The 27,319-nt window shown below is 40.3% G+C and overlaps 1 protein-coding gene across 4 annotated transcripts in view; it reads right to left on the reverse strand.

Annotated features, from left to right (window-relative positions):
- The window catches only part of C9orf72 (C9orf72-SMCR8 complex subunit), an 81,736-nt gene that overhangs the window by 27,384 nt on the left and 27,033 nt on the right, over positions 1 to 27,319 (reverse strand). For 3 of the 4 annotated variants that reach the window (XM_089678052.1, XM_089678055.1, XM_089678054.1), the window contains exons 3-5: positions 20,408 to 20,503; positions 13,973 to 14,037; positions 9,506 to 9,578 (exon numbers count right to left, since the gene is read on the reverse strand). In XM_089678052.1, the coding sequence (XP_089534178.1) occupies positions 9,506 to 9,578; positions 13,973 to 14,037; positions 20,408 to 20,503 (234 nt within the window). Of the gene's footprint in view, positions 1 to 9,505; positions 9,579 to 13,968; positions 14,038 to 20,407; positions 20,504 to 27,319 lie in introns of those variants that run through there. The other variant, XM_089678056.1, reaches the window with a different exon arrangement.

The following is a 27,319-nucleotide window of genomic DNA, read 5'->3' on the forward strand; positions in this document are numbered from 1 at the left end:
TGTTTGCGAGAATGACAATATGTTTGCAAATTATAGATTGCAGTTATTGGTGACATTTATAAGTCAACCGGCATTTTAACCAAGATGGGTGAAGTAATTTGTTCCATGTAGTGCAGTATTTTGAGGATAAATGACAGAAATAGGAAATTTGATGCATGTTTTGCTTCTTTAGACCTTCCAGGTGACATGACAGCCAAACAAAAGGAGGCATATCCAAAATCCATGTCTACTGCTTTCTGTGAAATCTACCTAAAAGAATTATCCAATCACGTTCTATTAGTTCCAAAGGAAAAATAAATACAGAATAGCAATACACTTAAGCACAGTGTGCCAGAAAACAATAACAAAAATCTACAACAAATGTGTAATTGAAGTTTAAACAAAGTCTAGCCTGTCATGTCCCTATTTATCTGAATGGGTGCTGGCTGCTTCAAACTGCTATCATTTATTAGAACCATTTCTAAAATACAGTTGTCAAGAAGAGTCATTTCGCCTGTCTAGCAGACCTCAGCTTGTGTAGCTTTGATTGCTATGACAAATAAATCACTCTTTTGTGAGAACACTTGTAAATCGTTTCTTATAAACAGCACATTTCGCAGAGATCAAGTGCTGCGCTGCTGGTATACAACTTTACAAGCGATGTTGTCACAAGAAATGTGTTATTTACATGAACTTGTGCTCACGATAGAACAGAACAGCTCTATTCAGCTATGTCGATTTTTCTATTAAAGAGCAGACAACTCCAATAGCAAGTAAATGTGGCAACAACACACTGTTTCCTTCCAATCAAACGATTTTGACATTAGGTGCGTAGAGGGCTTTATATCACGAATCGGATTTGTGCACTTGGTAGTCACAAGTTTCTGCATACAGCCAGGGTCAGCATCTTTTACTAATCAATGACATGATGAAAGGTGCTGCGGATGTACGCCTGTACCTGCACATCCGAGTAACTACATGCGCTCACTGAGTGGGAGGGCAGCTGTTCAACCATCCTGTATGCATATAACTGCTTGTACATTTACATCCATACAGCCATGGCGTTTGTTAACATGCCATTGATTTGTATAGGCTATAAACTGGCTGATTGCAAACCCTTGTGACTGCAGGGCAAAGAAATATGCTACTTAAAGTGTAAAGTTGTAGTGATCTTTTTACCTCCTTATTTGGTAACATCATAGCAAAAATTGGATATTTTCTACACACTTACTTGTAAAATCCATTTCTTGGAGTACATCATGGGACACAGAACAGTCCTTTCATGACTATGTCATGAACATGAAACAGGAAGTCCTCCCCTATATAACCCCTCCAACACAGGAAGTACTTCAGTTTTTGTAGCAAGCAATAAAACTCCAGAAAGGGACCTGTGTCCCATGATGTAATCCATGAAATGGATTTTGCAGGTAAGTTTGTAGAAAAAAAATCCAATTTTCTTTATTAAACATCATGGGACACAGAGCAGGCTATTCATAACTATGTGGGGATGTCCTAAAGCAAAAGAAAAACTGAGGGGTGGGTGACACCATACTAACTACCACCTATCCATCCCAAAGGATTTACTCAGTCGTTTGTAATATGCTGCAGCCAAAAGCAGAATCCTCTGCAACTCTGACATCTACCTGGTAAAACCTTGTGAATGTATAAACTGAAGCCCATGTAGCAGCCTTGCAAACCTGAGCCATTGACGCCTGATGGTGGATAGCCCAAGATGCCCCCCACACTCCTGGTAGAGTGCACTTTCACCTGAAAGGGTGGGATCTTTTAGTTCAAACCATAGACTTGAAAAATTAACTGGTGGATCCAATGATAAATAGTTGCTGCCTGCTCTTCCTGGGCCCTTCTGGCAGAACAAACCAGGATTCTTAACCTGTGCCACCAAATTCAAATAAATCCTAACCACCTGAATTACATTCAAAATATGCAGTAATCTTTTCCCTGCCGACTGTGGACTAGGAAAAAAGCAAGGCAAGACACTGTCCTGATTCAAGTGAAAACTAGAAACCACTCTAGGCAAGAGGATGGATGAGGACACAACATCACATTATCATGATGCAAGACCAAGAACAGCTCCTTACATGAAAGAGCTGCCAGTTCTGACACTCTTCCCGTCGAAGTGATAGTATTTCAAGAAACCACCTTCCGAGTCAAAGGATTAAGTTTCTTGAATTGGTGCAAAAGGTGGTTTCTGCAAGGACAGCCAAGACCAAGTTCAGGTCCCAAGGACACAAGGGTGGCCTGACAGATGGGACCACCCGTGACACCCTGCAAGAAGTACGAATCGATAAACGTCTCTGGGAAAAAATTGAGATGAAATCAGACCCTTAATGGTACTTAAGGCCAATTTCATTTCCCCTCCCGACTGGAAAAAGGACAAAAACCTTTCGAGCACATGTCTGAAGGTTCCACTAACTGGCTTCACACCTGGCAAATATGATTTCCAGGTCCTGTAATGGAAGCTCCCGGAAACCAGCTTCCTGGGGCTCAAAAGTGCAGAAAAAACCGGACCCAAGACCTCCCCGATCCTTCCAGACCTGGGTTTCAATAGCCCTTCAGTCCTAGTGATTGTAAAGCAGGATACCTTATTGGACCCAGGATAATAGGTCTTGGCAGACCAGAAGTGTCCAGGGAGTGTCCCCTGCCAGATACAAAATGTCAGTGTACCAAGCTCTCTTGGGCTAGCACTATTCTGCGGTAGCCTCAGCAAGCCCAGCACCAGGGCTAGGAACTTTGTGAACACTTTGGGGGCTGTGGCCAGCCCAAAGGGCAGGATTCTAAATAAAAAAATTTAGCTTTTTTACTGCCAATCGCAGAAACCCTTGATTAGCCAGAAATTACTGGCAAACAAAGATACAGTCATAGCTAAAATATTGGCACCCCTGCATTTCTGTCAGATAATGCACCACTTTGCCCAGAGAACTGTTGGAATTACAAATGTTTAGGCATTCTCAGGTTTATTTCTTTTGTTCGACACAAAAAAAAATGGAGAAACATTTATAGTGTGAGCTGACACAGTTGTAACCCCTGCCTGAAGGTCAGTTTAAATTTGTCTGGCCGTTGATCAAGGTTCTTTATACACCATTCGAACAATCCTTCGTTGCAATCTTTGATCAAGTTTTTCTATTTCGTCCATGTTCTGGGAGATTAGCTACAGTGCCATGGGCTGTAAAATTCTTGAAAATGTTGTGCACAATGGATATAGGAACAGTTAATTGATATAGGGGAGTTTAAATTACAAATTACAGCAGCATCACAAACTTAGATTGCAATTATTTATTACAATTTTGTGAAGGGGGCAATTATTTTGTCCAGTCCATTTTTGGGGTTTTGCATGAAATGTGTCAGATTTGGCTTTTCTTTTCTCCACTTTTTTGTATCATACCAATACAAACAAAAGAAATAAACATAAGAATGCCTAAACATTTGTAATATAACAATTTTCTGGGCAAAGTGGTGCATTATCTGAGAGAAATGCAGGGGTGCCAATATTTTTGGCCATGACTGTATGTCTCATTGATGACTATAGACACTCAAAATCTATTTCTTGCAGAGAGGCCACCACTGATTGGACTGATCCCATCCGAAACAGAAGGATATCTAGACTTATGTATAGTGCCTTAAGATCGATGATAGATAGCACGTCCCTGTTTCCCTGCGCTAGCATCCTCTGCTCAAGATACTTCTCAAAACAGCCATCTCAGACTCTGGAGAGGAAAATCTTACAGCACCTGGTATTCCCAGGCAGTCTCCCCTCCAAGAAGTAACCAGGGCTGACCCTGCTTAGCTTCTGAGTTCAGACGAGATCAGGCACGTTCAGGATAAAGCGGATGCAGTCCATTGCAGCTTCGCCACCAGGAATAGCTGCAGTGCCAGAAAAACGCAATGGCCCAGCTACACCTGACACCACTGATCTACTGTGAAATGCGAACACAGGACTGAGAATAACAGTCTAACCTTCACCCATCAAGGAGGGCTCTGTCATAAAAGACCTTCAAAGACTCAGTTCCCCTTACATCTGGGGTCCATCCCCTTGGATCTGTATAGCACCCTACTGGAAAGCACCTTGGTCAGAACAAACACTGCACAGAGTTCCATTATGCAGGGTCCAGCTGCATTACAGGCAAACCTCGAGGCTTCTTCTCTGCTATCCAGCGAGGCTCAGGTATCATCTATTTTAGCCAATGGCTTTCCGAATGTATCCGATTCCAGTACTTGATTCACAGAAGAACTGTTTCAGACATCCAGGTATGCTTCAAGAGCACATGCAGCATATTAGTGTCCATTCTTCATTTTTGCACAGTGGGTGGAACTGTGCAAAGTTTTCTTTATACCCCTGAGCCAACTGTATCCAGAACTGCTGGTTCATAGCACAGAGAAAGCCTAGTATTATACAGTCATTTATTCCAAACTGCATACAGCGGTTTTACTCTTGTTAGCGAAAATCAGTGCATTACACTTCATGGAAACAATGCAGTATGCCTTGGGGAGCAACAAGACGGTATAATACAAAAAGGTTATGGTGAGGTGCGTGAAAAGAATCCAGAACGTTTCCAGTGAATCAGTGGAAAGCACAAAAGAGTCTTCTTAATACAGAAGGAAGTCTCACTGCCATCACAAAATTCCAAAAACAAAGGGTTTATTCTGAAGTATAATGGTCACACAAATGATACTTTAATGTCCCTGAGCCAAGCATGCATCCTGCTTTGTAGCATCTGTAAATTTCTGTTTCATTCAACCAACATTAAAGAAAATCATGCATTTCTTAAAAAGGCGTTTACAGTGAAATGATATTATTTGTCTAATTTAGGAAAATAAATCCTAAAAAGAATTCCTTTCTGAAGAAAATGCTGTCTTCGTGTTGGGCATATTTGAAGGCCTAGTCCCTAGTCATGTGATCTTTGCTGACGGTAAGGATCACAGTTCAGATCACCTTATTCCTTCTCTTTTAAGAGGATCACATGAACAAACCTTTTAGGCCCCATTCACACTATGACGCATGACATCAGGCATTGCGTATTTCCATTTTTGATGCACACTGTTGCGCTACATGCATAGGGCAACCTATGCTGCTCTCTGTTTGGAAAAGTAGCTCATACATCTTTTTGAACATCATGCTTAGTGCATTTTACTATATTTGTTGCATATTTTTTAATGCAAAAAATGCATGCATACTCGTCGCATTTGGGGTGTTATTAGAAATTAATGGCAACACAAGCGCGACAAGTGTTTTTGCACATTCACAAAACACTATAGTGTGAATGCATCTTTACTTACATCGCAAGCAATGAAAAAGATCTCTCAGTAAAGAGTACCTGTCACTGCCCATGCGTCCAAGGGATGCTGTTCATCTCTTGTAATAGCAATAAAGTTGTTCCCCCAAAAAATGTAAACACACAGTGTAAAAAAATACATTTAAATAAAAGATAAATTGAATTAAAAAATAAAAAAATGAAAGCATCCCTGTTCTCCTGTGCAAATGCAAACGCACATGTAGATCCCAGCAAATGTCAGAGTGAGAGCAATAATTCTAGTGCCAGAACCCCTGTTTAACTCCAAACTGGTAACTAGTAAAGACTTTTAAAGTGTCGCCTATGGATAATTTAATGTACCATACTTTGCTGCCATTCCTCAGGCTCACACAAATTTGAAACATAACATGTTAGGTATCTCTTTACTCAGTGTAACATTTTTTATATTTTACCAAAAAATTAGGTATTACAGCACCTTGAAAAAGTATTCACACTCCTTGAACTTTTCCACATTTTGTAATGTTACAACCAAAAACGTAAATTTTTTTAAAAATTATTTACAAATAAATATCTGAAAAGTGTGGCATGCATTTGTGTTCAGCCCCCATTACTCTGATACCCCTAACTAAAATCTAGTGGAACTAATTGCTTTCAGAAGTCACCTAATTAGTAAATAGATTCCACCTACAGTTGTGTTCAAAATAATAGCAGTCAGACATCACTAACCTGATCAATCACTGTTTTTGGTAGAAATGATATTTCTACATGGTAAATAATTTACTAGCAGGTGTAGTAGAGTAATAGAAATCCAACAGACCCAACAGTGATAACATGCATGCTGCTGATTCTGTGTAATTGAATCATTAATTCAAAGAGGCATGTTCAAAATAATAGCAGTGTGGCGTTCTATTAGTGAGGTCATTCATTCTTTGAAAAACAGGTGGCAATTATTGCCCTTATTTAAGGAAGAAAGGCAGCAAATGTTGTACATGCTGGTTACAGTGCATTTCTCTCTGAAATTCTGAGAAAAATGGGTTGTTCTAGACATTGTTCAGAAGAACAGCGTACCTTGATTAAAAAGTTGATTGGAGAGGGGAAAACATATAAAGAAGTGCAGAAAATGATAGGCTGCTCAGCTAAAATGATCGCAAATGCTTTAAAATGGCAACCAAAACCAGAAAGACGTGGAAGAAAGTGAAAAACTACCATTCGAATGGATAGAAGAATAGCCAAAATGGCAAGGACTCAGCCAACAATCAGCTCCAGGAAGATCAAAGAAGGTGTCAAGTTACCTGTGAGTACTGTTACAATTAGAAGACGCCTATGTGAAGCCAAGCTATCTGCAAGAAGCCCCCGCAAAGTCCCACTGTTGAAAAAAAGAAATGTGCTGAAAAGGTTACAATATGCCAAAGAGCACATTGACTGGCCTAAAGAGAAATGGCGCAACATTTTGTGGACTGATGAAAGTAAGATTGTTCTTTTTGGGTCTAGTGGCCGGAGACAGTTTGTCAGACGACCCCCAGACACTGAATTCAAGCCACAGTACACTGTGAAGACAGTGAAGGATGGTTGCGCAAGCATCATGATATGGGGATGTTTCTCATACTACGGTGTTGGGCCTATTTATCGCATACCAGGGATCATGGATCAGTTTGAATACATCAGAATACTTGAAGAGGTCATGCTGCCTTATTCTGAAGAGGAAATGCCCTTGAAATTGGTGTTCCAATAAGACAACGACCCCAAACACACCAGTAAACGTGCAACATCTTGGTTCCAGACCAACAAGATTGACATTATGGAGTGGCCAGCCCAATCCCCGGATCTTAATCCAATAGAAAACTTGTGGGGTGACATCAAAAATGCAGTTTGAGGCAAAACCAAGAAATAGAGAAGAACTGTGGAATGTAGCCCAATCATCCTGGGCTGGAATACCTGTTCACAGGTGCCAGAAGTTGGTTGACTCCATGCAACACAGATGTACAGCAGTTCTCAGAAACAGTGCTTATACAACTAAATATTAATTAAGTGATTCAAAGGAAAGCAAAATCTTCAAACATTTTTCAGTTTATATAGTGAATGTTTGAGTTTGTAAAGAAGAATACAAACACTGCTATTTTTTTGAACAGTCTAATATTCACTTTTCTTCAATTTTTTTAGAGGAACAACACAAATTTGATATATTTTTCTTCATGTTTTGATTTGGAATAGAATGTGTAGTGTTCCCAATGCATTTGTGTGTATGGAAATAAAAGCTATTAGGATTTTGAGCTTTATTCACTTTTTTCAACACACTGCTATTATTTTGAACACAACTGTATGTGTAATTTAAACTCAATATAAAGACAGCTGTTTTGTGAAGCCCTCAGGTTTGTTAGAGAACATTAGTGAACAAACAGCATCATGAAGGCCAAGGAACACATCAGACAGGTCAGGCAAAAAGTTGTGGAGAAGTTTAAAGCAGGGTTAGGTTATAAGGTTATAAAAAAAACATCCCAAGCTTTGAACATCTCAGGAAGCACTGTTCACTCCATCATCCAAAAATGTAAAGAGTATGGCACAACTGCCAACCTACCAAGACATGGCCATCCACCTAAACTGACAGGCCAGGCAAGGAGAGCATTAATTAGAGAAGCAGCCACGAGGCTCATGGTAACTCCGGAGGTGCTCCAGAAATCCACAGCTCATGTAGAAGAATCTGTCCACAGGAAAACTATTAGTTGTGCACTCCACAAATCTGGCCTTTATGGAAGAGTGGCAAGAAGAAAGCCATTGTTGAAAGAAAGCCATAAGAAGTCCCGTTTTCAATTTGCGAGAAGCCATGTGGGGGACACAGCAAACATGTGGAAGAAGGTGCTCTAGCCAGATGAGACCAAAATTGAACTTTTTGGCCTAAAAGCAAAACGCTATGTGTGGTGGAAAACTAACACTGCATATCACCCTGAACACCATCCCTACTGTGAAATGTGGTGGTTGCAGCATCATGGTGTGGGGATGCTTTTCTTCAGCAGGGACAGGGAAGCTGCTCAGAGTTGATGAGAAGATGGATGGAGCCAAATACAGGGCAATCTTAGAAGAAAACCTGTTAAGAGTCGGCAAAAGACTTGAGACTGGGGTGGAGGTTCACCTTCCAGCCAGACAACACCCCTAAATGTACAGCCAGAGCTACAATGGAACGGTTTTGATCAAAGCAAATTCATGTGTTAAAATGGCCCAGTCAAAGTCCAGACCTAATTCCAATTGAGAATCTGTGGCAAAACTTGAAAATAGACGCTCCCTATCCAATCTGACAGAGCTTGAGCTATTTTGCAAAGAATGGGCAAACGTTTCAATCTCTAGATGTGCAAAGCTGGTAGAGACATCCCCAAAAAGATTTGCAGCTGTAATTGTAGAGAAAGGTGGTTCTTCAAAGTATTGATTCAGGGGGGCTGAATACAAATGCACGACACACTTTTCAGATATTTGTAAAACATTTTGAAAACCATTTATCATTTTCCTTCCACTTTACAATTATGTGCCACTTTGTGTTGGTCTATCACATAAAATCCAATAAAATACATTTACGTTTTTGGTAGTAACATGACAAAATGTGGAAAATTGCAAGGGGTATGAATACTTTTTCAAGGCACTGTATATTTTGCATGTGTGAACTAAAATTTATTAAAGTGTATATTTTCCTGAAAATGTATATTTGAAAAACTGCTGCGTATATGTCATGTGACATAAAAAAAGTGCAACAGCCATTACATAATTCTCCAGAGGATTTGCTTTTATAAAATATATAATGTTTGCAGGTTCTAAGTAGTTTTCTAACAAAAACATTGCTGAATTTTACATATGAGAGACATATGATAAGTGTCAGAACTGGCCTTTAAGTTTGCATTTTTAAGAAGTTAAAGTCACAAGTCAGTATAAACACAAGATGACTGTTTTCCCACAATAAAATAACTGCAATGATCGATGTAAACACAAAAATGATCTGTGTAACTCAAGTTGTCTTCTTTTTATTCACAAACAACTAAAGAGATGGACATTAGGGCTTGGTTCACAATACTGCAACTTGATTCCAATACGACTTTCAGTGTGATCATGTAATGCAACCTTGATGCAATTTTGTATGTGGTTAACATATTCCATGGAGCCAAATCACAGTGAAACTGCTCTGGTAGCACAAAAACATCTTGATTGATTTTCTTGAATGCATTTTACATTCATTTATTTTATGTGATCATCTATAAGTCACTCAGTTAAGTTACCTTATTCACTTTTTCTGCGCTGCTACCCACCACCACAGAGCAGCCACATGTTTGCAAATGTGAGCTGATGGCACTGTTAAGAAAACAACACAAAACATACATCATTAAAAACATGCACATGAACTCCAGATTTGCTATGTTCTAGGAAACATCTAGAAATGTTTTTTGTGCCCAAGCAGTACCCAGAAAAATGAACATTTTGTCTTGAATTCCTCCTGAAATACAAGCTCAAAGCTGTATATCTAAGGTAAGAGATCTAAGGCACTGCTGCCTGTGACTTCTAGTACCAGGTGATTTGCAGTACAAATTACTGTGCAGCTCACCGTTCTCATTGATAGAGGCTCTGACAAGAAAAAGCAAAACTATGCTTCTACCAAGATGGCTACCTCAACAGTGGAGAACATACTGTAGTAAGTCAGTAATATGGAAAAGGAACACCATGGGTAATCATGGTGACAAGTTATTTGCCTCCTGCCTGCTTCCAAAATGCTATTTTCAGTTTTTACTCACACACTACCTGTTACGGGATGACTCAAATTCTGCTCCTGCCTTATCACCCTGTCCCATATGCCCCTGGTAGAAAACACAAGCAGCTGTGCAGACACACAAGTAGCTGCTGGAGCAAGTGCATGCAAACAAGATGTAGCTGAAAATTGCTGAATTGATAGGTGGGGGAACACAGGAAGGGTAAGAAAGCAAGCAATATAAGGCGTCAGCTTCCACACCGCGCATTTATTTTCTTTACTTGTGACTAGGTAAAGAATTACATTAAACACTTATTATTCACAGTGGCTCTGTAAGCACTACAAGATAACAGAAACCCTTGTGACTTCAGGTAGCAAAACATCTCAGAAAGCAGTGACCTTAAGTAGCTCATAGATATTAAATTGTCATCCAATCCAGTGATCTGTATATGCATCACGCTATGACCTGTTAGTTCAACAGTTAAAGGAGAACTTGACCCAAAAGGGCAAGTTCCACTTGTATGCCACCTCCCCCCTCCTCAAAATGACATTAAAAAGGTATTTACCAAAATGTGCCGTGCTTCACTTAAAATTGCTCAAAATAAATATAATTTTCCCTGATGAAACCGCGTGACCGTTAGTGTAACACGTAGGGGAGGGGCTTTGATGTCAGGCCGCTCGATGGTTCCATACTTACACAGCTGTCAATTTTAGGATTTTCACCACTGAAAAAAAATCTGGAGGACACATTTTGTGCACAAAGCGGTTTATATACAGAGTATATGTGAGTGCATTACTTTTATTAATAAAATGGTTTTAAAGGATAATACACTATACTTGATTCATTCCTCTATATCAACCACCATGGAAGGGGAGCCCATCGATTGAGTGGAGGAGGACCCCAAACAGCAAGATACCACCCCATCCATACTTTGCCCCATTTAAAGGGACACAAGCGTTATATGACCTTACTTAACAGTTTGGTTATATACTTGAGGTGAGAGCACAACAGGTGGGGGAGCACACTAATGCAAGTTTTTTTAAAACAAAAAATCAATTAAGAAGCACGGGATATTTTATTCCATAGTGAACTATGCAAGTTTGAAGACGTTCATATATGGACTGTTTTTGACAATTATATGGACATTGCTTTTGGAAATTGACATTCATTTATTTTAATATGCATTATAACTAGTAGCAATTGGATGCACATATTATTTATTTTGAGCAATTTCAAGTGAAGGGCGGCACATTTTGGTAAATAGTATTGGTTTGGCAAACTAGAATGAGTATGTGTTAGGTGCAGGCGTTTCACAATTAGCACTTAGTAGTATTCATCACTCACATAGCAGTTCACAAGCTTTCACTTTTCAATCGTCATAAAAAAGGTCATTTTTCTTTTAAAGAAAATAACAAACATGCTATACCTACCTGCTCTGTGCAGTGGTTTTGCACAAAGCAGCCCTGATCCTCCTCTTCTCTGGTCCCCTGCAGGTGCTCCTGGCTCCTCCCTCCTGTCTAGTGCCCCTAGAGCGAGCAGCTTGCTATTGGGGAATCCAAGCAGGCTGATTTCTGAGTCCATGCTCTACTTGTCCATTTAGACACAGAGACTCGGCCACGCCCCCTCTCTTTCATTAGCTCACTGGCTGTGATTGACAGCAGCGGAAGCCATTGGTATTGGGGGGGGGGGGGGGGGACTGCTACACACAGGTATTCTACCTTCATGCATAGAAAGCATGAAGGTAAAAAAAAACCTTGAGCCTTTACAACCACTTTGAGTTTTGGCGCTTTACCATTTTTTTGGTGGTAGCGGGTTCCTGGTCTTGACAGGTAACCACCACCGGTCAGATCGCCGCAGCGATCCAAGCGAACGTTGGCCCCTCCCCCTTCTCTTTCCCTCTAAGCCTTCTGAGGCATGTCACAGGTTCCAGAAAATTGTGGGACCATTCACAAAGCGCAGCATGGCTCGCACATGCGCAGTGGAAAGCCAGCTGTGAAGTCACAATCGGCTTCCCACACTAAAGATGCTGGTAACCAGATGAGTCGGCTCAGGTGAGATCCCTTGACAGGCAAGTGTCCTATTAATAAAAGTCAGCAGCTACAGTATTTGTAGCTGCTGACTTTAAATTTTTTTGTTTCTAGGGTGAAGAACCACTTTACTTATATACTTTAAAATAACAAGTTTAAATCATGAATAATTTTCAGACACAAAAAGTAACATTGCAACACAAGAAAACGATTATTAAACAATACACATGAAAGGGACTGTAAAACTTCGCAGAAATATAAGTTAAATGTTTGGTTGTATATATGTATCCAGCCGCAAAAAACAAAACAAAAAAACACCTAGTTATTTTGATAGAGAGGTTTTCAAGATGGTATTTTTAGAAAAGCCTAGGTGTGAAGGGAGCAAGCTACCATGCACAGCTGTACCAGATTTTGTACTCTTCAGTTTTAGTAAATCGACCACAATGTGCATGTATTCCAGAGATGTACTGTACATAATTATTTAAATCATATTGATTTTAAAGCGACCTTACCATAATTCCATCTCAGAACAAAGCTACAGTATCTGTGTAAAGCCCATTCATCAAACCTTTACACAGCTCTCCAGTGCTCCCCCGCTTTTCTTTCCTCCATCACAGCTGCCACCAAAATATTCAGTGCTAGAGCTTTGAGTGGTGATGTCACCCCTGCTATGTTGTAACGGTACTCAGGTCTAGCAGGTTGTTGCTAGGCCAGTGGGCTGCATCGTGGGATGAGATCACATGCTCCCCCATTTTGGAAGCACCGCAAGAGGCATCAATTATAAGGGTTTTGGGGGTGGGCTTTACACAGACACTGTCACTAAGCAAGGTGCCTGCATTTTATTTAAAGTAAAACTCCAGCCAAAAGTTTTGTAACGAGAAGAGCAAGTTTAGAAACTGCTTCTTTATTGCATTCTGTGTTCCTGCTAGGGAGATCTTCCATCATTTCCTGTCTTTTAAAGACAGCAGGAAATAAAGGGGAATTGTCACCTTTTACAGTTAACAGTAAAAGAGGCGTCTCCAGTGGGAGATTCCCTCTCATCTCCTGTTCCAGGAGCATTTCTAAAATGATTTGTTTGCTTTCACTTTTTGTTGCAGGAACAACAGTCACTAAGATGGAAAGTCAAATCCAATACCCTATGTAGGGACACAAACAGCAATAAAAACCTAACAGAGAATGAAACCTTTCTCAACTCATTTAAAGGGAATATCTGAGGATATGTCACAAGATAAAACCAAACAGTTGCAAGCAATAACTGCCAGCACAGGTTCTACACTTATAGCAATATTCTCCCTTAACCTGGCTGGTAGTATTTGGTAGCTGGAAAATGAAAAATACCCTGCTCCCGGTTTTGCATGAGTGATCAATGCTGACAGGTTCACCTAATCTTCCCCCAGCTGTTCATTTTCATCTTTTGAGTAAAAGGTGATTCACTCCTCTATGTCTCGTGTTGACTGGCCCAGAGCTGATGTACTGGTGCAAGGAGTGTCCTCAGTGATGTGTATGCTCAAACTAGAACAGCTTGAAACTTACAGTACACAGGACTCCTGATGGTTGAGTGAATTCAAGATGAATATGTACTGCTAAGGAGGATGTATTAAAATAAATCTCATAACTGGCAACAGCAGACTCTGTCACTGTCATTAGAATGAGATTCCACATCAGTGCTACTAAAAATGACACTAAGTAGAACAATGCTAACTGGAGATAATGTATTTACATACAGAAAAAAAGGTAAATAGATTTCAATAATGCTTGCAGCTAATTTCAAACTTTGTGGGTGCTCATTTTAAGAAACGAAAAGAAAAAAACTCTTGGTTCTGTCAAACAATCAAGTTTTGGTGTCATATTCTAACCTTCTAACATTCTAATCTTATAGCATTAGCAGTTATACTTTTCTTTTATTAGATGAACAAAGGAAGACCAATTTTGCAAAGTAAGCTAAATTTGTAAGCAGAAATATATTTAATATTACTTGCTGAGAAATCCTTCATGGCAGCTGTCACCTATGTCATCATCATTAAGGACAGTAGTAGCAATCTGAAAAAGAAAATGTAACATAAAATTGTGAGAAATTACCTTTTTTCTTACTATAGTGTCAAACAAAAAGGAGGTTAATTTTCTTTTAGCAACTGTAATGGCTGGAAAAAGGCCAAAGCTGAAGTGACTATTGTGGCAATCAATTAGAATAACACATGGAAAACTGTGCCATCTCTTCACTTCACAGCAGAGACCAGCAATATTCACATTATTATCGATTACAATACCATTAGTCCACAGTGGTCTAAAAAACATTATTCTGTATTGGTGAAAGCAGGATTCAATCCTCTGCAGATGCTGAAGTTCTCCTGTACGCTGCATAGGTTTCCCTACTGCTGTTACAGTACTCTTAAGGCAATGCTAGGATGGAAAAAGCTGAGTTCCAGGCAGATATAAAGGACACAATTGAATGTAGCTTGTTTTCATTAATGCATCACTGCCAGAGCCGTTTGTGCATTTTTTGCATCCATGTTTAAAGGTGAAGCTCAATTTTTGGGAAAAATAAAGACATAATTTTTGCAGAGAAAACTGTGCAAGTATTTTTGTACACTCCCTTCAGCTTTCTTCCTGTACCTCTGCAAAGGCTTTAAGTTAGAGAGCTGAAGGAAGAGTAAAAGAAATATAAGGGCAACTTCAGCACTGAGAACTACAAGTATGTCTGCCACAGTGGCAGACAGGAGTTGTAATGCATTTATTCACAGATCTCGGTCAATGGATGACACATCTCATGCACACAGAGCCCCAAACAGCTACAGTGATTTTAAATGTGACAGCGTCTGTAGGGAGAGAGGATTCCCCACCTACTGTCACAGGGAAAAGAGATCAGGGGTAGGGGTAGTGGAGCAGGAGCTGGAACATGTTACAGATTACACCCTAATATGGGTGTAACATGTTTCTTAAGGTGAACTTAATATAATTTTAGGCCTGAAGATTATGTAAACCCCCCTAATCATTATATATTGTATGAAAGCAGACACCCTAGAGAATAAAATATTTTTTTATGTCTCAGAATATTAGCACAACAGTTTATGAAATGCAAAATTTCAGTTGAAAATACACTATTGAATTTTAGTGTATACAAACGCAATATATTATCCAAGTTTTGGTAAACAAACTATGAAGCTGTGCCAAGTATATGGATACCCAACATGTCAAGCAGTAAAATTGTATGCAACAGTGAAACTTCAGTACACTAAATTTTCCACAGGTGACGCTTTTAAAACCCCAAACAGCTCATCAGTTTAGAGTTATCCATGAATAATTGGCCTAGAGTTATTGCTTTCTGGTGTGCACAGCGATATGTAGCATGTGTAGGAGCCTCCAATATGTGCATTGACGTTCAAACATTTTGTTTTTTACTAAACTTTTTTACTGTCACATAGGGGACAAAAAAATCCCCTATGTCAGGGCTTGAAAAAGCCGCTCGCCCAATGCGAGAAGTAATTCCTCTGTGGCGAGCGGCGAGCACAGATAAGGCATGGAGTGACTGCACCTGCGCTCCAAGCCTCATTGTGAAGCCGAGTTCCGGTTTACAACTTCCGGTTTCCGGCTTCTGCGGCACCGCCGCTGAAGGGACAGGCGCAGGAGAGGTCCGCTCTCCTCCACTAAGAGGAGACACTCTCTCAACCGCCGCGGGGGACTCTGAGGGACTAGGAGTAAGTACTGTATACATGTCTTATCACTACAATGGAGTACAGGGGAGCTGGGATATACATTACTCAGTAATGTATATCCCAGGGGAGCTCAGTAATAGATATCACAGCTCCACTGTACTCCATTATAGTGATATAACATGTATACAGTAATGTATATCCCCCCTCCCCTGTACTCCATTATAGTGATATGACATGTATACAGTAATGTATGTCCCAGCTCCCCTGTACTCCATTATAGTGATATAACATGTATACAGTAATGTATATCCCAGCTCCCCTGTACTCCATTATAGTGATGACATGTATACAGTAATGATTACTGTATACATGTCATATCACTATAATGGAGTACAGGGGAGCTGGGATATACATTACTGTATACATGTTATATCACTATAATGGAGTACAGGGGAGCTGGGCTATATATTACTGTATACATGTCATATCACTATAATGGAGTACAGGGGAGGGGGGATATACATTACTGTATACATGTCATCACTATAATGGAGTACAGGGGAGCTGGGATATACATTACTGTATACATGTCATATCACTATAATGGAGTACAGGGGAGCTGGGATATACATGTTATATCACTATAATGGAGTACAGGGGAGCTGGGATATATATTACTGTATACATGTCATATCACTATAATGGAGTACAGGGGAGGGGGGATATACATTACTGTATACATGTTATATCACTATAATGGAGTACAGGGGAGGGGGGATATACATTACTGTATACATGTCATATCACTATAATGGAGTACAGGGGAGCTGGGATATACATGTTATATCACTATAATGGAGTACAGGGGAGCTGGGATATATATTACTGTATACATGTCATATCACTATAATGGAGTACAGGGGAGGGGGGATATACATTACTGTATACATGTTATATCACTATAATGGAGTACAGGGGAGCTGGGATATACATTACTGTGTACAGTTTTATATTTTGTAATTTCATAAGCTTTAAGGGGGCGTGGTTGGGGGGGGGCGGACCTGGGCAAGGTTGGGTGGGGCAACTGGTGGAGAGTAAGTTTTGTGACCAGCTAGTAGGTCTGGACTTGAAATTTTAACCCCTGCTCTATGTGATGCATTTTTTGTTTATAGGCCATCTTTAAATGGGACAAAAGGGGTCTAAAAGACCCCTGATGGTTTGCCTGTCCTCCAATAAAGCTAATGAAGTGCAATCTGCACTCTCATTCACTTCTTCTCCAGCCAGTGACACCAAGACCTGGAGTGACAATTTACACACCGCTGCTTGGTCATTAGCATAAATGGGAGATCAGTGAATGGAAGTTCACTGATCTCCCTCCCCTGCTATGCTGTTCACAGTGGTGGCAGTAACCAGCACCTGAACCTGACTTGGTACTAGTCTCTTTCAGTCACCAATACAACACAGCTCAGTCTGAGAGAGGGAAGGGCAACACTGGGAATAAATTAGTTGTGCTAACAAGTAAAATGCTTATAGGAGGAGAGAGTATAATATCAGATAAGAACATCAGTATGCCACTTCCCCTTTTACTGTCCAGTCATTGGGAGGGGGTTGGGACATGACCTATAATTGCTGCTTAATTGCATCAGAGAAAAAAACAGGTTTTCTGCCCTGCCAGACAGGGCTGTGCGGTTTGTCAGAGCACTGCATATTTTAGGAATGTTTAGTACATGGACAACTTTGCCGTAGTGCCAGAACAGTCTCGCCCTTTCTTGGGATTTATGATGCCAACAGTGTTTATTTGCAATGTGTTTGGTTTTGGATGATTTACCCTGTACTGCTATTCAATCGGTAAAACGTACTGCAGCAGGGTTGTATGTCATTTTGGTAAGTGTTGTTTGTCAGTTCTACGTGTAACATGATAAAACCTTCAATAAAAAACAAAAACATAAAAAAAAAAGCAATGAATGAACAGAAATAGACACCCTTTGGTAGATAAAACAGCACCCTTATACCTATATACCTATTTTATCTATGTACTGCATTTCTGCCTGGAATTTAGCTATAGGACCGTCATCCGAAATGAAAACAGTATTCAGTTCTAAAGCTGAACTTCAGGCAAATAGATGAACACACCATTGAAATGCATATATTAAAGCCATATTACCTCCATTGGGATTTTGTATTTCTGTCCAACCAGTTCAGAGATTTATCCAGTCCTGCCAGTATGCATAGCTAGCCTGGTGATCTGACTTTTTTTCAAATGTAGCTAAGCAACACAAGTAAATCACCTTCTTGCCCCCAGCTTGTGATTTGACAGTTAAGGAACAGCAAAAGACTGATGAGCCAGTCCTTGTCAGCACATGTGCATGCAGGACATTAACTGGCCAGCTTCTTCCCCTCGCTCTCCCGGACTAAGTGCAGATGTGTCATTTTTTTTAAACACTATATTTAATGGGAGTTATTAGTTTTTCTAATTAATCTGCCTGGAGTTCAGCTTTATTCATCGTATTCTGCACAGATGTGTATGTACAGACACTATATATACACAGTATATATATATATATATATATATATATATACACACACATAATTTAGCCATACTGGCTCTCCTATTGACTTACCTGCAAATTGCTCATCCCTTGACAAAATTAGCACTAAACTCTTCAACTTTATGGGGGTATGGGCAATTTAATTTACCTTATTTGTACAGTAGAGGACACACACTGGATTTTCATAGACCTATAATCCCTCACCACTGTGTAAGTCCTTCTATTGTTATAGTAAACAGTAGTGACGGGTTGACTGAAGGAATCGAAATAAGTAAGAAACTAGTTAAAAGAGAAGTATGGGTTTAGCAAAAAAAATAAAATAAATTATATTCACCCAGGTGAATGCAGCATCTATCTGATGCTGCATCTATCCCCCGCTGCCTCTACACTGAGAACTGACCAATCAAAGACCGCTGATCGCTCAGTTCTCAGTATTCACAGAGCAGAGAGAGAGCCAGTGACTGTCACTGGAGTGCTGGACTGTGAATAGGGTAGGAGCGGCTGCTGGTAAACTTCTCAGGTTGATCCAGACCATAGGGTTGGGACTGTTCCATAGCCTGCAGCAGCTCTGCAACATCGGCCAACAGCAGGCTTTAGCCCTCTGTTAGCTGAAAATAGGCCACAAGAGTGCAGAACAAATTGCACTCCGGTAATCCATAGGAGAAGTAGGGCCAAAAGAACTTTGGCTATACTTCTCCTTTAAGTACAGAAAATTTCTCCATAAGAGACAATATGGTAATCACCAAAGGACACTAGAAGTGGGGTGGGATTATAGGAGAACGCCTAGGGGGCATGCTGAGCAAACTGCCAGTGTCCAATCACCTGGAAGCACCAGCCTATAACTCAGCATCCATGGATATCCAGCCTGTGTCCTGTACTGTATAATTAAGATAACTAAAATTGCCCTCCCCATGCTGCAAATTTTGTCTAGGGGATGAGCTAGCATACACCAATACCTTAACCCGCAGTCTCCATCTGCAGAATGTGAGTGGGCACTGAAGAAACTGGCAAGAAGAGCAGCTTCATGGGACCAGTCATTACAAGCAGAATGGATAGGAAGGATGATTGCAGGGCCATGGATTAAACTGTACATTAATGTGTGCCGTCTATTCCCTAGACAAAATAGGCAATAGACTCTTTAGGCCTCATGCACGCGGCGTTTTTGCAGACACTCTCAGGGGCATCAGGCGTTTTTTTTTTTTCTTTACAGCTTCTAAACTTCCCTTCATATTATCCTATGTGTCCATGCACACAGACTTTTAGAAGCTTTTAGTGGCAGGGGTCTTTAGAAGCTGTAACAAAAACCCACTGTCAGTGCATCCAGGAGTAGCAGCGTTTTAGCAGAAAAAAAAAACTGCCAAGAGGAGCAGCGTATTTATAACATCCTGTGTGCATGAGGCCTTAGGTTGGGAAAGAGGATAATTATTTTGCATTGCCTGGGGTTAGGCTTTACATAAAAGAAGCTCGTTTTTTTTATTAAGTCAGAATGCAACAAGCAAGTGATGCATTCATCTTGTTATCTGTATACTTGAATGTTGAACACAATGATCCTTCTACGTGACAAACATTCTAAATGAATTGTACTTGAACCTAAATTTTGCTTTTACTAGATTCTAGAATAGATTCCCAGTATCTGTGTTAGTTTTTGGGTGTAGTCTTAGGATATATACATACATAAACCCAAACGCGTGCATGTGTTATGTACTGTTTTGTACGAAGGCATACTATATTTGTTTTTTGCTGGCTCGGTTAAAACGGGAGTACAAAATGCAATGTTGATATGCACACTCATTATGCGCCTGCTAATTTAAAGCAGTTTGTGATTGGCTATGATTTGTTTCTGCAATTGGAAGTCTTTGCCATATTAACTAAGCTTGATCATGTCATAAATCTAAGTAACAGCACAAGAGTAAAACAAACCGAGCATGTAATTATTTCACTGTGAAAAATGATCAGAAAACCTACTTTCTTTAGTGATCATATCTCCAACATAAATATTCCTCTATATATCACAAGTGTCATTTAAGCATTGCTGCTTGTAGTACTAGTAACATTCAGTAGACAAAGTAGAGGGCAGCAGAGAGCCACATTTTTAGGATCTAGCCCCAGCTGTGATTTATGAGCAAGGTGACACAGAAATACATCAAACACTGTACTGCCAGACACCTGGAAATATTCTCTTCAAGCAAGTCTGATTTAAAAGCTTACATCTATGTCTTCAGGAACACCGTGTGACTTCATAGATGACAGTAGCTCCATTACAGGTATAACTTCTCCAGTCAGCATGGGAATTATACTCTGACCCTGTGGAAAAACAGAGCAGAGGTATCTGGAAGTGCAGCTCCACATTTTTGTTTTCAATATGACGTACAATTTATCAGGAAAAAGAAGTGTTTGTTCTGCTGTATAAGTTAAATAAGATTCTGCTACAAATAATGATGGAAAATCAAAAAAAGAGACTTCCTAGGCCTACGTGTCCACAGGCTTTCATCACATCTTCATTCTGTAACAAAACACTTCAAGACTGCAGTTTTGTTGAGAAAAACACAATCCCTTATTGGGGATCGATATACATTGCAAGGATTACAGCAGATTAATATCACCCTCTGCTCTGAAGAAATTGCTGTCTGATTCACCATGTTTTTTTCAGATTGTTTTCTGAATAAAAGGGTCACCATCTGAGTAATCAAAGGAGTTGATTTACTAAAACTGGGGAGCACAACATCTGGTGCAGCTGTGCATAGAAACCAATCAGCTTTCACAAGGGTGTGGAAATTTAAAAAAAAAAAAAAAAAAAAAAAAACTTGTCCAGGGACTAAATTGGGGCCCCAATCTACTTGTCCCTCATGACAATCTACTTGTCCAGATTAAAATTATAATGGTTTCTTTTTTTAACCAAAACTGTATTTAAATCGGTGGGGATAGGAATGTCTGGGGCTTTTAAAAACAAAAGGGGCGTTATGGCAACTTAAACGTGTAATATTTTTAACATTGCGCTGTATATCTCCTCCCCCTGCCTGTCTCCAGCAACACACCTGGGGACCAGCAGGGAGGAGAGAGACCTTGCAGTGTAATCAGCACCGATTGGCTGCTCCTCAGGAAAGGGTGGGTCAGGGCTCATCCTTTATCCCTTTCGCTGCCAGAGCCGTTTTTGCATTTTTTGCAGAAGTTTAAAAAAATAATTTTAGGCTTGAAGATTACATAAAACTCACTAACATTATATATCTTCTGAAAGCAGAGAACCTAGAGAAGTTCCAATTTTTTTATGTTGCATGATTTTACCGCAACATTTTAGTATAAAATACAAGTAAGTTAATTTTAGGGCACAAAAAAGCAATAAATACTCTTTTTTTTGTAAAATATAAGAGATGAGGGTGCAGCAAGTAAATAGCTATCCAACTTGTCAAACCTTAAATTTGTGCACACTCCTGAAATGGCAACGAACTTCAGTTCCCTATATTTTTTTAAAGCCCCTTATAGGTCACCGGTTTAGGGTTACGGAGGAGGTCTACTGCTCTCATTCTGGCGTGTGCGGCAATATGTGATGTGTGTTGCAATCAACGGTTTCATGCGAAGGAGCCCCAGCGTGTGCTTTTACGTTTGTATGTGCGTATATGTGGGGGTGGGGGGGGCCTCAATATGTTTTTTGGGGGGATGGTATGTGCCTGGGTGTAACTAATTTTTTACAATTAAAAAAAAACTTTTTTTTTCCGTCACATAGGGGACAAAGTCCCCCATGTGATGATTTTTTGGTGACAGATTCTCTTTGAGACATCCAGAGTCTAAAAGACCCTGCACGTTTCCCCTGTGCTTCACTGAATGTAATGCAGTGCACATCGCACCACATTACATTCGTTCCTGGGGATTGCATTACAATCTCTCAACAGGGACCTGAAAGTGACATCATAATGTCACTTCCGGGTCAGGACAAGGTGGGGAGAAGATGCTCTTCTCCCTCCCCTCTAGCCGAAGGCAAGCCAGTCCTCGGCCCGCAGATGGGCAAGCAAAGACCTCACGGGGGGGCGGGGGGGGGTGGAGAGCCTGGCACTGTGTGGAAGCAATCGGGCGGCAGCGCTGCCACCCGAATGCTTCCACCTGACAGCAGCAGGGCTAAAGGTAGAAAAAAAAAAAAAAACTACCTGCCCGGTGGTGAGCGATAGAAATCCAACATCCCTGTTTCAGATATTTTTTTTTGTCAAAGGTTAATTGAACAAGCTGAAGTTAGAAGCGCATTGGCTACCATGCACAGCTGCACCTGATCTGCACTCTTCAGTTTTAGTAAACAAACCCCTAAGGGTTCCAATGAGCAAAGCTGCAGGGTTGGAAACCATTGAGAAGTAGGCAAGCCTTTGGAAGCATCTAAACAAAATTCTTATTGCAGGGGATGCCTAATATTTGACTTGTATTTCAATGCAGACTTCTGAAAAAACCAGCAAGCCAATCACACAAGCATGAAATGACATTCTTGTGAGCAATTGTTAACGCCTCCAGGTTGCCATATTGGGAGAAAGTGTCATTTAAAATTTACAGTGGTTAAAAACTGAAACACAAAAAGATCATCTTTAAGAACATTAAATTACAAAATAGCTTATGACTACTATATAGGTTGTATGAACTATATTGCCAAAAGTATTGGGACACCCATCCAAATAATTGAATTCAGGTGTTCCAATCACCTCTGCGGCCACAGATGTATAAAATCAAGCACCTAGGCATGCAGGCTGCTTCTACAAACATTTGTGTACGAATGGATCATTCTCAGGAAATATGAAATTTCATTGCTACTAAATATTTCACGGTCAACTGTTATGGTATTATAACAAAGTGGAAGCAACTGGGAGCAACAGCAACTCAGGCACAAAGTGGTAGGCCACGTAAAATGACAGAGCAGGGTCAGCACATGCTGAAGTGCACAGTGCGCAGAAACTTTGTGTCCTTCAGATTAGCACAACAGTGCATAGAGAGCTTCAAGGAATGAGTTTCCATGGACGAGCAGATGAATCTGCATCCAACCATGAGGGAAAAAAACAGGCAATATGGTGGCTGAACTTGACTTTTGGGATGGGGAGGGGGTGAGATGACAGAATGCCAACTGGTTGTGGGTAGAGAGAGCATAATATGGCAGAACAGAAGCTGGCCAAAGCAGAGGGTAGAAGGAGAGGAGCAATAGCTGACCATGGAACATGGGCAAAGTAGGAGCTGAGCAGGGAGGATAGGGAGAGGAGGTAGGACATGTTCTATAGAGGGTGGGAAAGAAAGAGAGAAGGGAGAAAGAAAGTAATGATCAGGAACATGAGGAAAATAGAGACAGCAGAACATGGGCTTATCAAGAAAAAAGTAAAAGCAATAGCAGAGATGAAGCAGACCAAAAAAAGAAACCGGATACAGAAAAAGAACACTGAACATGGTTTGGGATAAATGGTGAGAAAGTTTTGGCTGAAGTCGTGGTAAACTGCCAATTCCCCCTTGGACAGCATTTCATACCCTTTCTTCTGATGTGTGCAGCTCTTTGTAGCAGCCTTAACACACCTCCATCAAGGACTAAGAAATAGTGGGAAGGGGCAGGGCTCCTGCAGGCTGAATTTAAAGTACTGTATATGTACAGTAAACCCTCACCTTGTAAAACAACCCATACAGTTTAAAATGTGTGTATAGATGTAAAAAAAACCAAAAACAATTCTCAGCTGCATAGAGAGATGAGGGTGGAGAAACAGCAGCACGCTGATCTTCCTAGTGAATGGTTGTGCAGGAGGGGCATGTGAGGAAAAGTCTGATCATTGGAGGAGAGCAGGCGTTCTCAGCAAAGCTAGAGACCTGACCACACAGTACTCTCATGCCTAGTGTGGTCAGTATTTGATAGGAAAGCAGAGTGACTGGCAGAAACACCAGGGATTTCACACAAAGGAAGCAATACAAAGAGAACAGGATACTTTTTCATACAAGTACATAGTACAGCAGGCACCCATCAGGAATATGAAATGTTAGGTTTACATGTTCTTTAATAATTAGTTTGGAGTTTATCTTCACTATACCAGCTAGGGAACAGTGGAGACAGTGGATTCAGTTTTAACTAGGGAGAAAGCTGCCAGACAGCAAAGTGTTAAATAGGGTAAGGGGTGGGCTTCCAAAAAAATGGCGACACTGTGTAGCAGACATTGGGGAAAGACGTGCAACACACAGGTGCAAGGAGTATTTACTGTGGTGGGGACAAGGATGATAAAAAGCATTCGTTATACTGAGTGAACAATGTGTGCACAGGGGATTTTTCAGTACTGCAATGAAAAAGTCTGGAAATTCTTAGATCTGAGATGTAGCGCATATGCTTCCCAAGCTCTTGTCAAAAAAAAAAATATACATATATTTGTTGAAGCACTCAATAGTAACTTCATCTGCCCTTACAGTTTTCTTTGCAATCCCCCTTCAAAGTCCTATATATACACACCTGTAGATCCTGCCAGTGAAGTCCATCCCCTGAATTCAGAGCACAGTTGTCAGTTCTATTTTGCAGAGGAATGTGGCTATCAACATTGTCTGGGGATTCACAGGCCTGAAGCACACCTAGCACCTTGCAACACCTAGTACTATCCACTGCCACTGCTTTCTGGACTAACAGAGCTGGCTCTGTTGCTGAAACCCTCCCACTGTGAGCTGCAGTGTCTGAGAAGGAAAGAATTTGAGATAAATGAAGGGTTTGGTTCAGTCAGGGAAGGTAGAGGAAGTTTACTTTATGAGGCTTGTGCATCACATGCAAATTAATTTGGTAAATGTTTAGATGGTCATAAAGGAACTTTTAGTCGTACTTTAATTTTCACCATCAGTGAGGGATTTTGCCAATAGCAAAAATAATGACTATATATCTTTGTATTATTTATGTTTTTAATGAGGAATTCTTCATGGCAAACTCTACTAAATGCATTTATAATAACTTCTGCAGCTTACATCATGGACCCTATGGCAAGGAAAATGCCTACAGATTAGTGAATGAACCCTATGGCAAAAAGAACAGCAGCCTAATAAATGGATTAGTGAATGGACCCTGGAAAAGAAAATCTTCTGCAGCTTAGTAAATAGACCCTATGGCAGGAAAAACTCCTGCAATTTAGTGAATGGATCCCTTGGCCAGAAACCGCTATGAATTATTTGCTTACACTGGCAGCATTATCACTCTGCAGGCTAATACCATATACCCTCTACGAGGCTGAATTAAATCTATGATTTTATTCCATTATTTCAAAAGCCAAGATAACACAAGCTTTATATTACACCAAATATCAAGAAGTCATAATTGCTTTCTTTAACCTTTTCAGAATTTACTGTGCATGTCCTGTTGTGTTTTGTTTTTAGAATCCATGAATAAGCTGAAAGCTCCTCTGCTAGCAACATTCAGTTTAAGGCTTAGTTCACACTAGCTTTGAAAGCAGGCGTTTGAGGGGCGTTGTTAACGCTCCTCAAACGCCTATGGAAATGATAGGATGGACAGAACACAGTGCTGTTCACATTAGCAAAACATTAAGCGTCGCGTCAAAATTGAAGCCTCATGTCAAGTCAGGACAAGTTGAAGCCTTTCATCGCCTCCCATTCAAGTCTATGGTGACGCTTCTCAAACACCTGCAGGTGTTTGCACCTCCTCTGAAACTATAGGTCAATTTATGTCAAATATATTGTAATAATGTGCGTATGTGTGTGTGTGTGTATATAAAGTTTTAGGAACACAATGAAAATTAGTTTGCAAGAAGTTATATTGCAATAAAATAATCATGTTGATAAACAATGCCAAATGTCACTCTTAAAAGGGTACAACATGCCAAATACATTATTTTAGGTTACGTTGTATAGCCAGGAGAAAAGAAAAGTAAGCCTGGAAGAAGGAGAAAGTCATTTTTATAGAGATTTTGCTGAAGTGCTCCGAGGAAGAGATGAACACTGAATGAACAGTAATTTCACCACTGCCATCTGTATGACTCACTTGTCTACATAGACTTCAATGACATATTCTCTCTTCTCTTACCTGTGACTGCTTTACGATATATAATTGCCAACAATTTCAGAATATGTAACTGTTCCCTGACAGGTTTGAAAACCCGTGGATATGATTAAAGTCCAAATCCTGCCAAAACTTTTAATACCTCCTCGGGTTATAGCCTCTGCCGGGTGTTTATAACTGCCTTTGTCCCTACTGATGTTTCTTTTAAATGCTGGCAATGTTTTCACTACTGTTTGTGCCTTCCAGTCCTGGTGGCAATCAAGCTTTCCATTTCTTTTTGGGGCATTACAGAGACAGAAGGTGAATAAATGTTCTGCAAAAGGGTCACAGGCAGAAATACAACTTGACAAAAAATGTACCGCTTTTCTACTTTGTCCAAATCAAACAAAAGAATTAAACACAGGCCTTTAATCTACCCTTAAATAACTTAAAGTGGATTCACGGCTATACACCTAACTAGCCTTAAATCTGTCCCCTCCCCACTCCTAGGTCCTATGCTAACTAACCTGTGTAAGAAAGATGTATATACTTACCAATTTAAGGCCACCCCAGTCCAGTCATGCTATCCTGTGTCAGCAGCTTCAGGGGAGAGGAAAGACATCAGACAGGCCATTGAAGTCTATAGGTGACATCACTATTCCAGGATTACTAGCCATTGTCAGAGCGTTTCTCCTCTCCCCTGCAGCAGCCACAGGCTGACGCAGGGGAGATTACATAACCAGGCTGCAGCTGCCTGAAAATAGGCAAGTATATACAGCTTTCTTACACAAGTTAGTTAGCATAGGTGTTAGGATGGGAGAGGGGACAGTTTTAAAGGGTAGTTAGGTGCATAGCCAGATTTCCACATTAATGGTAACCAAGTATAAAACTTTTAGGTGTAGACATACAAAAACACCCCATTAGGATTGCTCACCAAGGTGCCAGCGATGTCAGCTGTACTACTGCCTCCCAACAAAGTTGACAGTCCCAAATCTCATATGCCCAGCTTTCAGCATTCTTTCTAAAAAGCTTTCTTAAAACTAATTACGGTATATAGCTAAAGATCTTGTTTTTATGCACCTGGGTGCTTTAAGATACATAGTGTGAATGCCATTAGCATTCTGGTCCTTTAAAGTTCACATACAATAAGTATGAAA

The sequence above is a fragment of the Staurois parvus genome, unplaced genomic scaffold (assembly GCF_062004578.1).
Source record: "Staurois parvus isolate SC_StPar_1 unplaced genomic scaffold, SC_StPar_1.0 ptg000198l, whole genome shotgun sequence".
Taxonomy (NCBI): domain Eukaryota; kingdom Metazoa; phylum Chordata; class Amphibia; order Anura; family Ranidae; genus Staurois; species Staurois parvus.